The sequence below is a fragment of the Pseudopodoces humilis genome, chromosome 8, assembly GCF_049639895.1.
Source record: "Pseudopodoces humilis isolate 2021_Gansu_Grassland_sample_001 chromosome 8, ASM4963989v1, whole genome shotgun sequence".
In the NCBI taxonomy this organism is placed as follows: Eukaryota; Metazoa; Chordata; class Aves; order Passeriformes; family Paridae; genus Pseudopodoces; species Pseudopodoces humilis.
Genome location: NC_142207.1, coordinates 19,218,972 through 19,237,745, shown reverse-complemented (window position 1 = coordinate 19,237,745; position 18,774 = coordinate 19,218,972). Strand labels below are relative to the sequence as shown.

Below are 18,774 nucleotides of genomic sequence, written 5' to 3'. Positions count from 1 at the left end.
TTAAATAATTCCTCTGTTAACAATGTACCTTAGAACCAGGTTCTCCAATACCTCTTTCTCCTGGTACTCCAGTCTCTCCTGGCAAGCCTTGTTCACCCTTAAGCAGATATTAGTTTTTAACAGCATTATCATGAAAAATATAAAAGCATATGCTTCATTGCTTAAATTTTAAGAAAGATTAGCATGATATTGCCTATAGAAAGATGTGTTAAACACTTGGTCACAAAGATTGGGAATTTGCCACGTGTTTTGAGCTGTCATCAAAGAGCTGTTGGTGGAAATTATTACGGCTATAAATCTATACTTGTATGTCCCTGGGAATCATTCCTGCCAAAGAGCTGAGATTTCAGGAGCATATATGACATTCTCAGACAATTAATTAAATTTTTTCCTTTTTAGCAGTGATAAACATATCCCTGCACAATCATTCAAAATGTAAAAGGTGATACTTGATGCTGCAAAATTCTTAACTTGTCATGGACACTTGACCCACTTACACTTCGAGTTCCTTTATACCATGCTTTGACAGCCTTCAGTCATTCAGAACTTTGTCTCATCTTTCAGGAAATCTCTATTCCAAACAACTCTGGGGTGATATCTTTCATTAAAAGTGTTTTGCGAATCAGTTAAGCTTAAATTATTCTGACAGTTTTTCTTCAGAAAAAGTAGTCTTCCTTACACCTTGGACCATTTTTAGTGTCTAGATATATTAGATACACAAATTCAGGTGAGACAATAGGTAGCAGAAGTTGCAAGGAAGGCAGTCACTAATGTATCTGTGTATATATTTTTCTGGAATGGAAACATACAGTGAGAATAAAAGATAATATGGAAATTGGGATGGTCCTCTCTTTTAAGTGCAACTAGATTTTGTAACAGGTTTACTGCATCTCCACATGATATGTAGAAAGTGCAAGCTCAAGGCAGACAGCTCTCTCAGTGGAACTGTATGAGGCAAAGTGCAGCTCATTGTTTGGTATGTGGTACCTGAAAGCTTCTGTGTGAGTCAAGCAAAAACCTAAATAAATAGCCATGGCATTACTTTACCAAGGTTTTTGGCTGGAGTGGGATCTGCTGTATGGTTTATAACATCAATAAAGAAAACATTTTCCTTCAACTACGTCAATACTTAGATTGGTGTTCAGCAATCCTATTTAATGTGGATAAGTATAGATAGAAACAGACTATTTCTTGATCATGAAACATAATGGTAAAAACAGCACAGTAGCTTTTACTTCAGAAAATTCCCTGACCTTTGGTCCAGGTATCCCCTGTCCTGGTAGCCCTCTAGAGCCAGGTGGTCCTTTTGGGCCTTCCACTCCCTGAGAAGAGTAGTTAAGTAATTGTTAAAAATAAAATAGTCTCAGTTACTATACACTGAAATGTGAGGTGAGGGGAAAATGGTACCTTTTCTCCTTGAATTCCAATTCCAGGTAATCCAATGGATCCCGGTAAACCAGGAGGACCACACTCACCCTGGCAAACAAAGTTCCTTAGTTAGGTAAAGATGCAGAAATAATCTGGGACATCTCCCATGGTAGTCAGTACATGTTGACTTAACTTATCTTGAAGTCAGTAAAGCTGGGGATCTGACCTTTTATCTTTCACATGTGCATTTATTCCCCATCAGTTCAGTTGCAAACAACTTCTAGTCTTTTTCCCTTTCTAAACCTTAACTTTCACCAAGAATCAGATGTTTTTTTCTAACATCTCCTATTTTAATATGAGGAGATATTAAAATGGGTTGGGAGAATCTATTGGGCATAAATCTCAAGTAAATGCCACATTATCCAGTGTCTTTTATGGATTTCTTTCCTCATTGTACCTTCTCTAGCGAGTATCAACCCTGTATTCCCTGTATTAGATTTATTTGCACTCCATTAATCCCCTGGTGTATTTACTGCTTACCTTTTCACCTTTTATGCTGATGCCTGGAAGTCCACGAGGGCCTTTTGGTCCATCAAAGCCACGGTCTCCCTACATGAAAAAATAGTAAGTTGTTAACTGTGGAGAGAACAGCTGTTCTCTGAAGTAACTAGAGACAGTGTTTGCTCTGTCATCATGAAAACCAGAATGAAAAGAACCAGAAAACTGCACCTGGATCTGTGTTCCAGGACACCAAAGAGATTATCTTTTCAAAAGAGTTTGCCCTGCAATTTGAGGTTGCTGATGAAAGAGCTGAACAAGCATCTTTTTTATCTTTCTGCCTACCTCAATTACTTTAGGTCCTGTTCTGCGTCCTCTCAAATCAATGGCAAAAACCACAACTCTTTTAAATTTCTGCAGGGCTGAATATTGAGACTAACTGAAAACTGAATTCTGCTTATTTTTCTCATGGGTTAATCTCATTGAAGTGAGGTAATGAGGATCTGGCTCCCACTAAGCATTTGCCAGAATGAAGACTAGGTTGAGTGTATTGTTGTAAATGTCACTGCCTTTATAAATGTTCATTTACAAAACAGTAGCCTTGGGAAAAGTGCCGGTTACTAATAAAGGTACAAATATTTTGCTTTCCTATACTTCTCTTGATAAAACACGTAGAGGCAGATATTAGCTTGTATAAATTGTCAAAAAATCATCCAAGACAACAAAATTTTACATCCCTGACAGATCTTTTCTATCCTTAGTAATCAATTATATCATTTTAACTTTGACAGAAATATATTATGAGGATTTCTGTTTATTAAAATTAAATTCTTTACTCCTGATGCTTTAGAACATCTGCCTTCTTTATCCTTTTCACTAAACTGTGAGCTTGTAGTAAAAAGTCATGAAGAAAGCAACTTTAAAATTTGCTTAGATTAACAAATCACTTGTTTAAAATGTGTTTAAAACCAAAGAACTGACATGCTTAGCAGCCATAGATTGGATTAAAGATATGTATGGACTTTGTTGATACATGCTTGGCTCCAGGTCAGACTTGGCAGTAAAAAGCTGTATATTTTTTATAGAATGAAGAGTTCCAATACTGCTGACAGAATTTCACTTTGATTATTTTATTCTGGCTATCCATTTCAACTGCTTAATAGTTTGGGTTGGATTATGCATTCATCTGTGTTGTTCCCACTGTGCCTTTTTGCTGTGTTTCAGTTATTAGTTGTAGTGTTTCTTCCCACATGAATTGGCATTTCTGTGGCAATTGAGTGATTTTGAAATTAATTGTCTTCAAATTGTATTTTTGCTAGTTTTCATTCATGAGATCTGCTAAGCAGATACAAGCCATCAACAATGACACTAAATAATTTATATAATTTCTCATCATAAAATACACACTGGATATTTGAAGATATATTGCTACCAGCAATTAAATTTCAACTTGACTGACAACAGTATTGCTAAGCAGAAATTCTAAGGTTTTTAGTAAAGGGGCATTGGACTCTGCAGCTGTGAAAGCATTTTTTATTGTTCTCTCAAGCTGAATTGGTGCTTGCATAAAAATAAGCAAACTATTTAGTTGCTCATTTAGTTCATGTACAAGCTGTGTCACTTTGTTACTGTAACCAAAGGTCAAAGTGACAACTCAGCCTAGGAACTGGTTTCCAGTGGGCAGCAAAAGAATCTTCCATTAAGTCCGTCCATGTGGTACAGCTACCACTGTCATTACTTTCACTGGATCTGCAAATTAGTAACAGCACCTTTTTTCCCCCACAAACTGAATTCAGTCTTCTGCTAAAATGCATACGCCAGTGGCTGAGGTATGTAAGAAGCTTAGAAGTCTGTCTTTATAGTGACAGCAAAGATCTGTCTATATGAGGATTAAGAAAAAACCCAACAACAAAATTCTAATTTTTTCACCTAGGAACATTTTAATGTTATTTTATTTAAAGTCAAATGCTTGAGGCTGTTTTAAAATTATGGAATTCATTCCAGGCTTAGATCCCACAAATCAAGCATCAGGTAAATTAAATATTGTCTTTACAGGCCCCAAAGGCTAGCTGTGCCTACAAGTCATGTTTGGACCAAGTGAATTTCATCAAATTATATTGGATTGCTTGATGGGAAATTTTAATATTAATTTACAAAGTACTTTCTCAGATTCCTGTGTCTTTTATGGACTTGTTTTGGCATGCACTCATTTAATGGTGCTGCTCTGGTCTTAGAGCCCTTTGACTGCTGTACCTTTGCTCCTGGAAGCCCCTCTCCTGGTAAACCTCTTTCTCCTTGAACACCTTGAGGTCCTTGAGGCCCCTGTTAACAAAATAAGTTTAAAATTACTAGAATATGTATTAATCACTCAAATAAACAGCTGAGTGCTCTATATCATTCTTATAAGCATGTCTTCAGATGTTGTTGTAGTTATACTCAGTTATAAATACAACAATAACACAACATTCCCAGTGAATAAGTGATGAGCATTCTGGCCTATAGCAGTAACAATACCTTTCAGGTTACTAAGAAACCACAGATTATATAGATGAAATTCCTATTCCTTACATTTTGGAAATTTTCACTCCCTAAATTTCCATTTTACAAATTCTTGCTAATCCTTATTAATGTATCAATATAATCACAAGAGACAGAACGAGATTAAAGCCCGTGTAGAGTAATGCTGAGACATAGCTGTAGAGAGATGTGACTGTAATTGGGAGAGTAATTGCATGCCCTTCTCTTTTTGAAAGCTGATCAGATACAAGTACAAAGGGCAAATAACAAAAAATTGCATGTCCAACACCTGTGCATATTGAGCCTGCCTCACAGTGTTTTCTCTGCTTTTTGAGTTTTTTTCTCTGATTTATTGCTTGAGGTTACACATACATCACAGAATGCTGGTAGATTTGTCTCCACATAGCCTAAATATGCTTCTCCTTCTGCACAGAGCTTTAGAATCATTCCTGAGGTAAAAATATTTGTACTCTATTAAGCCATTAAAAGGAACTTCTTTTGAAGCAAATAAACTTTAAAATAAATAAAGTAACATTTTTAGGTTTTTGGTTTTTTTTTGTTTGTTTGTTTGTTTGTTTGTTTGTTTTTAAATCAGAATCTCTTGTTATAGCAGTACTTTTGTGGCTAGGAGAGATTCACATCACAGGCACCTCTTCCCCCAGGGAGTGGGTATTTGCTCTATGGTGTTATTGAAGAGACTCTGCAAGCATTACTGCCCCACTTGGACTGACTGTCACCACCAGCCTTATTTGTAATTCTCTTCTCCTTGGGCTCTTCAGCAAGAGCTCACTGCTCTCCAGTAGTGTATTTTCAAGCAGGTTTGAAATCAGTCAGTTCACCTACCAAACAATAATTTTCTTTTTCATGGGAGCACCTCTTATGAAAACTTTATTCCAAATTTTGCCTTGTTAATGGTGAAAAGGTACTTGTGAAAAATATGAACAAAATTGTCTTGTGGTTCCACTAGAAATCTTTCATACAGGTGAAGAGAAATGAATTTAAGTCTGCTTTATTAAAAACAGCTCAGTAGAAGGTGCTGCCTGAAATTTAGAAAAAAGGACCATAAAATCGACATGCTGGTTTTCCAAATTACCACAAATTACCACAAATTACCACAGAGAGACTGAGTTTACAACTGCCAGGAAGAGGAAGGGAAAGAAGGAAGCCAAACCTACTACAAATTCTGAAAGTCTCCTCCTCAAAGCCATGCCGATGTTAATGTTCTAGTGGTACTGAAAAGCAGTCAGGTTTAAAGTTATCACATAGGGATTTGACAGATAGATTAAATCTATCAGGGAACAGATTAGTTTATATATTTGTGTGGTTTTGCATCAGATGTTATATTTTCATACCTGTTTTGGAGATATAACAATTAGAAAAGTTAAAAAATTGGAAACATTTCCAGTTTATTGAGAGAAAAGAGAGTCAGACAATGTAATATGTATAAGAACGAGAAATAGTAGAAGAAAGAAAAGAGATGGTATAATTTAGCACACATTTTTATGGGGAAGCATGGAGAATTTTTACTTTCCATCCTGCTTTCTTCTCATCAAATAAAAGAATAGACGTACCATAAATCCTGGCTCACCAACTCCAGGTGGGCCAACAGGGCCTGGTCTTCCTGTCAAACCAGTGTCACCCTTCAAAGAAAGATGTACTTTGAATATGCCTGATTTAGGTATTTTTATGTGTGCAGCATATAACAACTCATCAGGCATTCTGTGCTTGAAATATTAAATCTAGAAGACTACAGGAAGGCAGAGAAAATCTGAGTGTCCTCAGAGTCATATACCATGCAAGGCCCGACAGGCATTGAACTGGTGCAGTTTAACAGCTTTAGGGGACAGCCGCAATTCTCCATTTGAGAGAAGACAATTTTGAGTCTAAAAGATTAATTATTCCCTTCATACACCCAGTCATGAATCACTTAGTGTCCTTTCCCAAGAGGTCAGTATTTCTATCATAGAGTTTCTGTTCTCTTTTTGCTAGTCATCTAAACCAACAAGTCTGTTTTGCGCAGATTAATTTCTGTTTAAGACTATGCATGTGTTTTAACCTACTTCTTGGGTAGAGGTTATGTCAAGCATAACTTCTGTAAAAAAATCCTTTAAAGTATATACTTAAAATATACTTTTTGTTTGCAACTGTTTGCAAACAGTTTTGATAGCATACAAAATACTTTTCCAGTGCCACAAAATCAGCTTTTACAGTCTTGCTTGTGAATCAGCAAGTCTATTAGCTCAGCTGTCTTGGTCCTTATCCTACAATACATGCAATACAGAAGATGAGGTTTTTGTACCTTTGGGCCTGGCAGTCCTATTCCAGTCTCTCCAGGCAAGCCAGGTGGTCCAGGGAGACCTCTTTCACCCTTTCAAAGGATGTAAAGGAAACAACTTTGCTTATAAATTGGTGTCTAGGAAAATCAGTTTAACTCACAATGTAGGTTAATTTTTAGTGTATTTTGAATTTCAGGCCATTGGAATTGTCTTACTCAGTACTTCATCTGTTCATCCTTTCAATGCTTCAAAATTCCCTTGTAATAATTTATCATATACAAAGATAAGATATAAAACAAAAGGAAAAATATTTCATATCATGTACATTTTGACACTCAGCTGTTCTGTGTGTAACTGTCAGCCAGCAGGTGCAAAGAAAATATCAAGACCGATAACAAATAATGTCCCTTATACACTTACTTACAAGGTTTTCTTTATGACAATACTATTTTTGAACTATAGAATTCTTCTTGAGAATGTTCAGTTTCAAGAAAAGAATTGATCTGAGATGCCAAACTGAATTCCTGTTCTGCACTTAGGGGAAAAAGTGTTTTAAATTGAGAACTGAAGAAATAGAATGGTAAGTAATATTCTGTTACTCTACCATCTTTTAACTGTTCATTAATAAAGATGGGAGTGTGATTTGGACCTGAATTTGATACAAAGAACAAAGTAATACCTTGCTTAAGAACATTGTAGAGTACAAAACATACACAATTTGCTATCTCAGGTTAAACTGCATCCATTACAAGAAGGGTATAGAATAAAAGGATAAAATCATAATTATTGTGAAGCTATATTAATACCTTTTAACATTAATAAAGAGAAGAAATAAAGCAGTTCTTGCCTTTGATCCTTGCAGGCCTTCAGGCCCTTGATCTCCAGATTGTCCTTGCAGACCCTATTAAAAGAGGAGTGGTTTCAATGAGTTTTTTCAAGCTTTTGTAAAAATGTCAGCTTGAAAAAAAATCTATTATTTGCTGAAGTCTGTATGAAAATAGGAGTTTTAAATATATCAAAACTGAAGCTTTGCTTTGTGATGCATGTATATATTCAGTTACTCAACCCAGTTGGAGCTGCTTCTGGTGTTCAGGGAGAGAATTTGGCTCTCCCTTTTTTTGAATACAATTAAAGGCAATCTACAGTCAAGATCTACTGAAATATCTGTGATGGGCTAAGCTTCTTGCCCATCAGTCTGAGAGTACTGGGATGACAAGAGACTAAAGAGTTTCCATGTATTTCTTGAGGGAATGAAATAGTTAAGACACTGAAAGAGAAATGAGTGATTTTGGTTTTTATGGAACTGTATTTGCTGTGGTCTTTGAGACTGAATGAATTATAAGGATGATTTGTCTAGATTACTTCTCCAAATTCTTATTAATTTTGGGTTTGGGTGCCTTGAACACAGCAACTCATATATTCCATGTCAGTAGGGGTATGTTACTATTTCAGATCTCTGGATCCCAGGGAACCAGATATTGTTGTTTTCATAGTTGGTTTTTATTTTTTTTTTCTTTTACCTGTATCCCTCTTATTCCTCTGGGGCCTGCTGGACCTTCAGGGCCCTGAAAGATAAGTGAAAAAAAGGATATATTTCTGTATATTTAGATTTTGTCAAAACCACTTTTAGGTAACATTTTACTAAGGTGTCTTATTTAGATATCTTTACATTAAAATAGAAACCAAATTTAAGAAAAGCTCAGCAGCCACAAAGTATTAAGTAAATATTTTTAGGTTGACTGGTAATCAAAATACAGTGTAATGATGAACAGAGTTCATTGTCAAGGACCAGTAATCCAGGATTAAACTCTGTTTGCTCTGTTTGAAATATTTACAGCAATTATGCACTAAATCTTAAAGACTGGAGTTAGAAACCTTGTTTTCATTTTTATGTCTCATTCCATTGGCTTATTATTTCAATACTTCTGCCTTTGTTAAAGTAGAGTTTTACCATTGTTTTGAACAGGCTCAGCCTTGGGCCATAAGAGGAATTATATAAAAATGTACAAAGAGCTCAGGAAGTTAGTAAAAATGGTGTTCTTGCTCACTACATATTTCAAAGCTGCCAGCTGTCAATTTCCCTCAGCCTTAGAACTAATATATGCCTTAAATCTATCATTGAGGTTGTTATTAAGGGAATTGTATCTTTTTTTTTTGTGGGTTAACTGTGTTTCTTGGAAACATAACTTTCTGGCTACTTACTCTGTCTCCTTTTATTCCTGGGATTCCACATTCACCTCTTTCACCCTGGAAAGGAATAGGAATAAATGTTTATGAGCTATATTGGAATATCACCATTATTCTCTAGATGCTTTAGTTGAAAACCTAAATATTGTATTATTCAGGACACAGCAATAGTGCTGCAAGTTCATTGAGGAACAGTTAAATCTTCTATTACAGCTTGTGAAGCAGCTTCTAAGATGATGTTGTTGTTCCTTACTAGTACTTAAAAGAAAAACAGCACTATATATAATAAATAACAACAAAGATGTAGGCATCAATTCCGACTAAAAGAAGTACCTTCTCTCCTTTATATCCAGATTTCCCCTGGGAAAACAAAAAAGCAAAGCAGGTTGACAATATATAACCCAAAATTAGGAATATGAGTATTGGCTTACTTAATATTCTACTCTCTACAGAAAAATAACATTTCAACTAGAAAACTGATAAATATGGCAATATGATTTGAAGTACTATGCCTTTTAGTCACTGCAGATGCTGTTGTATGCATAAAAAAATTGTATGAACGTATAATTTTAGACTGGGATTCTGGTGATGTAAAAGCAGATCAAGTAGAGTTCATATTTCCATCTTAGTGAAAAACATGCTAATATAAGAAAACAAGAAAAAGTCACTAATTAAAAAGGATGTATTGAATAAATAAGAAAGCAGAAAGTAGAGGGATCCATATATGAATGAATTCAGAATTATGCACTAAGAGACTGGTTGTATACTTACTTCCTATAGATATGTCATTCAGAATTTTCACTGCTATTATACACTGGGTCCTTTATTTGTCAAATTTAAATAAACCCAGAATGATGCAGGCAGAGTGTCAATTTATGTAATGTTCTTAGATTATCATATCAGAGCATTTCAATGTTTTGGAGGTACTATGTATTATTGGAGAGTATTTTCTAGATCACACATGTAAGAAGGAATTATTCCTTTTCTTTAAACAATTCGAATGTTTTCAGTTCTTCTAACATTAATGAATCATTAGATAGTAAACCAGAATTGAAATTTGCTCTTATAACAATGGAAAAAAAAAAAAAAAAAGGTGGTATTTCACCTTAAAGGAACACTGCTCACTGGAGAAGAAAGGGAAAAAAATATTTTTTACCTCTGTTCCATCTCGTCCTGGGATTCCATTAAGACCTGGGTCCCCCTATGAATAATTCAACATCAAGATCAGTGGGATAAGGACAAGACAGATCTTTCTCCTAAATCTAAAAAAGCAATCACCTTTGCTCCTTTCAGGCCTGGAGCTCCATCATCCCCAGTGCGACCCTTTTTACCCTGGAAACAACAAAATACAATTCTTATGATATACGTTAGTAAAAATAATTTTGTTTTACCATATATATGCTATTTTTCTCAAACTTAAAATATTTGCTTCCTATAGATTTATTTCTCAAAATCTCTGCATTTACCGTAACATTGAAATTGAATATCTGGGAACAGCAGGAACAACTCAAGAGGAAGTCATTTTCCTTGTTTGTCTTTGTTATGAACAAGACAGTTCAGTTTTCTCTGAAGAAAAGAGGTGATCAGCTGGTTTTGTAACTACACAGTTTGCTAAGTGGATATTTTGTTTTCTTCTCAACTCTTTGGGGTGTATGCTTCTGTGTAAGCAATACCTGCACTTTCCATGTAAAGACAGCAAATATTAACCCAAACACTACTGTTTGCACACACTAGAGGGTACATTTTCGATTAAAGTGCATTGTATTGTGCTGCATAAACCCAGGCTGTCCTTCTGTTTGTGTATGTATAGGATATTCAGGTCAAAAGGATGAGGATGGGCAAATCTAGGGCTCTCTTTCAAACTCTTGACACTATCCCTTCACCTTCAGCAAGGGCTATAGTGCTTTGGTTCAATGTCAGGAATATAATATCAGATCATTCAGTTATTTCTGAAATGTAAGCCCTGCAGTTTAGATCACCAAGCCTTGTATGAAGCAACCCCCTAGATTTGCTAAGGGGTTCTATTTGTAAGACTATTCTGAAAGAAGTCCAGTCCACTTTATTCCTGTCTCAGTTGTTCCTAATGCTTCAGTATTTTGCTCTCTCTCTTGCTTTCAAAGAGCTTTTTAGATATCAATGTTTGATTTGAGGCTAGTTAGATCCAGCTGGTCTTGTCTGATTGCAACAGGAATGGTGTTCCTTCCTGCCTTTCATCCTGCTAAAAGGAGAACCGCACCACACTGTTCTTCCTTCTGTCTGTTCCCAACACAGAGGGAGCGTCTCATGGCATTCTCTGGTCTCTCTGGGCACTTCCTGCTGGTGTGGCATCTTCATGCAATCTATCTATGGAGAAGTATGTATTGACCCTTGAACTTTTGTTGTCTCAGGATTTGGGTTCAAATAATTTCTTATAAAATTTTAAACAATGAATTACATTTTAATTTATACTGTATATCAGTTATTTGAGAAATGACAGCTACTTACAGCAGGACCAGGAAGGCCTCTTTCTCCCTTCTTACAGTTACATATGCCAACCTGGGGACACTTGAATGAAAATAGTACAAATCAGCACATTTTAATGGAAGAGATAGCAAACACACAGACATTTCCTTTAAGTTACTGTATGGCTAGTTTAAATGCACCTGTAAAGACCAGAAATTATATTTACATGTTTTACAGAAATCTTTTAGCTATCAGTTTACCACTCATCTAGAATGGGGCTTCCTACACTCCATCCAAAATTTTGTATCATTCCTACTCCTGAAATTTCAATCATCTTGATAATGGCTTTACCTCTAAACGCTCCACAAGGTCAGTTTATGGGTATGCTGTGTCTATTTTGTTTTCATTGCTAGGCACTATGGAGATAGCCAAGAAGATGAAGTAAAAAAGCATCTTACATCCCTTTACTTAATTCCATTGTATGCAGGTTAGTTCATAGTTTAGCTCTAGGTTGATCTATAAACAGGGTATGTATGGATATATACTTTCATTTAGTTAATGCAGTTCATTATAACACTTGATAATCTTTATTTCTCTTCTGTCATCTCTACCATGGGGTGTTGCAGTCAAACATCATTATGGTATGTATATATATCTTATTTTTAAGATCTTTTTGAAACTTTAAGATCATTACATAAATAGAGTTATCACAGATGCTGGAGTTATTTCTGAAGGAGGGATAAAAAATGTAATTTTTATTTTTGGTTTAGTTATTTGTTAAACCTCTGCTCATATTGAAGATGTCTGGAATTGAAGGGTTTAAATATCATTCTTATCTGAATACGCAAATTAGTGACAAAGTTTTCCAAGGCTAACATTTGAGTGTCTTACTACTTCTGTGTTGCTGGAGAAAAATCAACATGTCAGTGGAAATAAGTGAAAAATTAAATGTTTCAAAGTTTTGTGAACACTCATACTATAAGCTTGAGCTGCTTAGAAGAATATTTTTTGTCTGAGATAACTGTGCCTTAAATAGCACTCACGTCTTCAAAAGGAAAACTAACTTTATTCCCCACAAAATTCCAGCCAGGCCTATCAATGCCTACAGTCAGGGTGACACAGCATGGACAAACTGGAAGAACACAGCGGTGGAGCTTTGAGATCTTTCCCTTTTTAAAACCCTCTCACACAGGAAGAGGATTATGGGATAGAACTGCCCTGTCTTCAACTCTGTGTCATGTTTTCTTTTTCACTGAGTCTGTAAGAGAACATGTCAAGATGTATCAAGGAATTCTTGCTTGCCTGAATATTCACACATTGTTTCTTTTTCTTTGAAAATACTTTAGGTTAGCAAATTACATTTGTAATTGGTAAATTAATAAATTACTAATTACTAAATACATTAGTAAATTATGTTAGGATTGCAAATTAAAGCTCTGTCCTGCAAATTCAGAAACATATTTAAGTTGAAAACAATCTCATTAGACTCAGCATTTAACCAACTTCCTGAGCTATCAGTTTTCCTGAATTATGTTTCCATATAATTGTAAGTATCTATATTAAGCAGTAGGTCTACATAGGAAAAAAAATACTTAAAATATTTACCTCTTCCTCAGACAGATCTTTCTGTAAAAGACAGATATTGAAAACAACATTAGAAACTTAAAGTCTTAATCCAGCTCTACAGAAAAGACACTGCAAGATGTGAAAATAAGTAGATTCAACAACTAGCTGATTAAATTATAAACTTAATATATTGGCTAACATTAATTAAACTTTAATTTCTGAGAAACATTCTAGCAATCTCTCCATTCTAAAAAAAATAATTTAAATATTTTCAATTCTTATTATAAATTGTTGACTGATATCACTGACTCTCCTTATCCAGCTATAATTTGCTAAAATTACAATGATAAACTGGTTAGCTAGATATATGGGAAACTGCACAAACTGCACAAAAACTGCATTGTTTACAAACTGCTGAATAGCAGCAACTGTTTAGTAGGAGTGAAGGATAAATGTTCTATACTTGAAAAATCAGAAGCTCTCCTATTCCTACTGTAAAGCACACACAAAGTGAGAACAGGAAGAACACCCTAGAAAGTATTTGATAATGATCATATTAAGTTATCATCATTAATTTAGCTGTTACTTTCTAGAAGATCTCTGGAGCTGAGACACCCACATACAATGCACTCCTCCCACTTTCCAGAACTAATGAAGTCCTCTTGAGAGTACACAAACATGTTGATAAGCAGCAGTGCAACACAGATCTCTAAAATTCTCATGTATGCACGTATAGTTATGACAAAGCCATCACTGAAACCAAAGAGCAGCCATGTTATTGAAAGAAAGCACCTGAGGTTGCCTGCCTGTTTAGAAGAGGTAAAATAAAGTGTGTTTTGTTATTTGAGAGGTGATTACTGTGACACAGGAAGCAGGGATAGTACCAGAGAATATGGGAAGGGTGCTCTGCAGGGAAACCAATGCAAAGTAGCATGCTGTCAAAGTGAAAGACAGGAAGACAGGAGAGCCAACATAGGTGCATGTTCTAGGCCTGTGTGAGATCACTTTGGTGTCCATTTGATTGCAGAAGTCTCCTGGCTGTTACTTATAATTCTAGTTTATATCTCTGTGCATGCTCAGATAGGGATTCCATCCACAGCTTATGTCATCAGGTTTATAGGCTAGGGTATGGCTCCATACTTGGCAGGGAATGTTTTTTATATATGAAGTTTAAATAGAGAAGAAAGGCATCCAAACAAAGCTTCAATTTATATATCACCTTTTGATTAGGTGGTAGATTTTCCATGGAAATTTAAGGATGTCTATCACCAAGCTCAGATTTTATATAAATTGAGCTATCTCCATGGTCTGCAAATTTATTTTCACTTCTACAAGAGCTGCATCTTTTTCTGACACAAAAGGCAACTTCAATTTTCTACTTGCTACAGAAAAAAGCACTAGGATGTAGAAAAAGATTGGATTTTTTTAAGGAAAGAGATTTGAAATACCTTTCTTAGGAGGAAAATATAAAAATAATGTTTAGATCTAATTCAGTTTGCAGTATTAAATATTTTTGATGACAAGATCTGAATGGTGGGAAAAGAAAGGAAACCTGCATTTTGGCACAGTGATCTCATTAATAATTGGGCCACTTCTACATGTAAAATGTGTAAATTTCTTCAATGGTATATTGAAAAAATGTATTTTCAAAATATTGGAAATCAGACAAGATTTATATATGTTCCTATCACTATTTCAAATTCTTTCTCATACATACCATTTCTTTGAGAACCTTCTCCACAGTTTCTTTCTCCTGGAGGTTGAAAACAAACCTGGATGCTGGGACACTGGCCAGGAGCCGGAGCTTGGCAGCATTGCTAACCTCCTCAGCCACTCTGGTCATTCCCATTGTGAAAAATATAATTCCTTGGTGTTTGGCATCAGCTGTAGCTGCAAAAATATCTGGGTTTCTTGGATGATCCACTCCATCAGTGAAAAGTATGGCTACTTTTACACTACCCAAAGTCCCTTCAGTCATGTAGAGTTGGGTAAGATTAGTTATAGCGTAAGTTGTGTAGGTGCCATGACCTATGTGGGTGATGGGAGTAATGTGGGATTTGAATGCTTCAGGACCTTTCCAGTCATGGAAAGTTTGCTCTATGAAAACAGTGCTGCTGTACTGAAGTAAGGCCATCCTCCAGCGAAGGGTACGTCCAGAACTAAGCTGCAGACTTTTCATTCTGTCTACTGTTTGCAGTACAAATTTTTTCTGTTGTTCATGATTATAGTCTTTAGCATTTTCGGAGCTGTCCAGTAAAAAAGCAATTTCCAGAATGCAATCTTCATCTAGAATAAATAGGTATGTAGGTGAGTGGAGTGACTTCATATTAAATGTCATTCTACCCTTACATGTATTTTAAGATTCAAGAGTGGGATTGGAATTATGCAAACTTTTGATGACATCTGTATTCACAGATGTGAGCCCTTTATAGAAGATAGAGCTGATAGAGGCTGAGGAATTTGCTCTGGAACAGATGTCCCAAGGAATAAAAAACTGAAGGTGTGTTGATGTCATGTAGAATGAAATGACAAATATTGCAGTGTTTTTTAAAATTTCATTCTGTCATCTTGCCTGGTATTTCACTGTATATCCTACTAGCATAGGTGGAAGACATGTACAAGAAAATTAGGCTTACTGAAAAAGACACTGGAATGTGATTTGACAGAGCTGGATTTTGTCTCTAGTACTAACGCTCACATCCAGTGACAAAAATTTCCAAAAGCAGGATCTGTATAGTATAGTATATATACTGTATAGTATTGATTTTCTGAACTATTGACGACATTACTTCTATGAAAATAGTTATATGGGCTATTATTCTTGTGACGGTAATAGGCTCTCAGCCACATCATAACAAAATACAAATGCTATCTCCTTTTCTGAAATACATAAAAAGGGAAGGAAAAGATGGGAGTGAAAAGATAAAAGTGCAAAAATAAGACATGTACAAATGTAGGATGAGGCAAACCTGGCTGATTGTAACATCTTAGAAGGCAAGTTAACCATACAGTCCAGAATCCATATAAATAAGGTTGTTTAAAATCACACCTGTTTTAAAATCACAATATTCACCTTGATCACTTGGGCTGGGATATTTTTCTACAATATTTGACAGAATATGTTTAGGTTTTGATCTTCTCAATCCATATATCTTCTCTTCCCTGAGATTTTCTGCTAAAAACTCATGATGTTCAAATATCCACAAAAGCCACCAGAATCTGAGGAACATCATTTGTTTCCTATACAACAGAAATACAGAAGCACAGCAGTACAAGGATGATAAAACATTATTCGATTTTGCTTCAACAGGTTGCTTAGCAGTCTTGCATTTTAAACTATCTTCCCTAAAAACAAACTGATTTTGCTTTCTTTGGGTAAAATATTTTCAAAAACACATAAGAAATAATAAACAGAGACATACTGGAATAATTTTCAAGCATAGTGCATGTTGTTCTAGCATGAGACTGGAGACAGACTTTTACAAACAAACTTCAGTTCTCTCTCACTGCCTGGTATCGTTTATACAGCAAGTAGTCCTCCAAATCCTTAGCAGTGGCTGTACCTGTGTGGATGCCACAAGTGTAATTCACAGAGGTATTTTTTTGTAAACCTGCTTGTTCCGGAGCTGACATAGAGAGAAGGAGGTACCAAGGCAAACTTTAGTTTTCCCCTGTTCTCTTTACTTAAGAACTGATCGTTGTGCACATTTCTCCCTGCTGTCCCAGGCCCCAGGCCCCAACAGTTCCATGGAGGAACAATCGTGGCCTGAGGGTGCTGTCAAGGCATGAATGTACCTGCTGTGCAATCCTGGGGACGTGGGCCCAGAGTGCTGAGCCTAGGCTCAACAGTTACCTGCTGGTAGGACTTTTCCCTTCTGAAGTGATTATAACTCTTTGTCCTGACCTCACAGGCTGCTCGGGGTCTGATAAATCATTCCTGCTGCACTTTGGTTTCATTGCCAGCTCCCTGCAAACCCTCTCAGGTAGCATACCCAAAGGGCAGTTTGGTGGCAAGAATGAACCTCCCAGGACTGAGCATAAGTGATCTGACTCACAAAATGCCCTCACACAGCCTTGTCTGCAGTATTTCTAGGTTTCTGATAGCTTAGGGTGGGAATTCCTGTGGCTATAGACACAGACATAGAGGGCAGGGGTTCCTTACCTCAAAGTTCCTAAGCAAAAGGCGGTGTAGAGATGCAGGACTCTTCTCTGGGCTCGCTGGCAGCTGTGTTGCCCTCCCTGTGATGGGTGCTCTGTGAGGAAAGGAGGGAGAAGCCAGGCGGCAAGATCCTGTGACAATCGGTGTCATATGGCAGGAGGAGCCAGCAGAAAGGAGAAAGGCGAAGAACAGCAATCCTGGCTCCCCCTCCTCCACACCCACCCGCTCCTCTGCTCCCCCCGAGGCTATGCATATGCATTCTAGGTTTAGCCCCCACACCGGTTTACACACGAAAATCCTCATTCGTAACTTGGACATGAATGGAAGAGGTCTGTTCTTACCCCAACATACTTCACTACACTCCAGCCCAGTTGTGTTCACTCTCTTCCCCCATCATTACTACACACACTTTACCCTCATACTTTTGCATGTCTCTCACGCTTGACTAGGCAGCTTTTCGTAAGGGACATCATGTTGTCAACATCATCTTAGCAGTTGATGCCTGTAGGATCCCTTTCAAGCCTAAAAGAATCTCCTTATAATGAGGGATTACCATTAACTACTGAACTAAAAAGATATTTACTGTCCCATGAACTTGGCCAACTGAAATTTCAGTTCCTGGTGAAACTGTTCAGCATGAGGTGGTAGAAAAAGGCAGGTCAGTCTGAAAGCCGGTTTCAGTTTCTGCAGGTTTGTCTGCCACACATCTCTTTTTAAACATTGTAATAGAGAACAGTGAGTGACACATTGTATGATGCCTTCAAAATCTAAGCCGAGTGGCTAGGGATCCTGAAGGCTATCTTTTTTACCAGTGATTGCAGCTTGTCACCTTATTCTTCAAAGAGCCTCAGAAAACTTTGCATTCCAAATTAACATATTAAACAAGTAGATTTTTTCTTCAGAAATGCTTTTTTTTTTTTTACTGTGGACTTACCATCTTCCACCAACAGGCACAGAGAGGACTCAATGCTAACTGCTGTCTTCCTTTCCATATTGAGCGTCCACCAGCTCAGCCCACTTATCACAGGTACAGACAAGGCAGCTGAGGAGATTGTGGGGAAGGAATGCAGCTTTGGCTCCTGTTTAGGACAATGCAGCTGAATGTTGAAGCCATTTGCTGTGGTTCTAACCCCATTTTCTCTTTTCCATATTTGCTGGTAATTAGTCCAAAATTGGTAAACTAGGATGGCTGAATGCAACTTTACATGTTGTATGGCTGCTTATCCTTACCAAAGCTGAAACTAACCCAGCTACAGCTATTGGTGCCACAATTACAGCTAAGAAAGAATCTTCTTTCAGGACTGTAAAGAATTGATGTTTATTTCTCTCCAGCCACTTTTATTTTTCTGTGCTTAGACTGTCATGTTCCGATTTTGATTAAGGCAAGGAATGAAAAGGCAGTATCTTCCAATTTAGGAATACAAATGATATGTTTTTTATCTGCAATAGGTATAATAAATCTCCCATAGCCCCTAAATCTTACTGAGAAGAAAGTCTAATTTTAGCAAGAAAAAGCATGTTATTTATGATTGGGCTTGTATGCTTCCCATAAGCAAAACATTATCATTCTTTCATTTTCACTGCTAATTCCTACCTCAGAACATAGCTGGCAAATATTTTCTTAATTAAGTAACTGCTCTTCTTACACGTTTAGTAGCAAGTTCCTGGCTTCAGGCTATTTCCTTTTATTGGTGAATAATGTACATCTTCAGGACAATTTTTTTCTATTTTTTTCTTGGCCAGGTGCAACTTTAAAAGCTT

The 18,774-nt window shown here is 36.5% G+C and overlaps 1 protein-coding gene across 1 annotated transcript in view; it reads right to left on the bottom strand.

Annotated features, from left to right (window-relative positions):
• The window catches only part of LOC102105789 (uncharacterized), a 33,267-nt gene extending 18,075 nt beyond the window's left edge, over nt 1–15,192 (bottom strand). The window contains exons 1-16 of the mRNA XM_088058642.1: nt 14,572–15,192; nt 12,894–12,914; nt 11,331–11,390; nt 10,125–10,178; nt 10,003–10,047; nt 9,180–9,206; nt 8,862–8,906; nt 8,180–8,224; nt 7,507–7,560; nt 6,683–6,751; nt 5,955–6,023; nt 4,120–4,188; nt 1,909–1,977; nt 1,408–1,476; nt 1,254–1,322; nt 29–97 (exon numbers count right to left, since the gene is read on the bottom strand). Coding sequence (XP_087914768.1) covers nt 29–97; nt 1,254–1,322; nt 1,408–1,476; nt 1,909–1,977; nt 4,120–4,188; nt 5,955–6,023; nt 6,683–6,751; nt 7,507–7,560; nt 8,180–8,224; nt 8,862–8,906; nt 9,180–9,206; nt 10,003–10,047; nt 10,125–10,178; nt 11,331–11,390; nt 12,894–12,914; nt 14,572–15,192 — 1,455 coding nt within the window. The remainder of the gene's footprint in view (nt 1–28; nt 98–1,253; nt 1,323–1,407; nt 1,477–1,908; nt 1,978–4,119; nt 4,189–5,954; nt 6,024–6,682; nt 6,752–7,506; nt 7,561–8,179; nt 8,225–8,861; nt 8,907–9,179; nt 9,207–10,002; nt 10,048–10,124; nt 10,179–11,330; nt 11,391–12,893; nt 12,915–14,571) is intronic.
• Nucleotides 15,193–18,774: the final 3,582 nt, after the last annotated feature.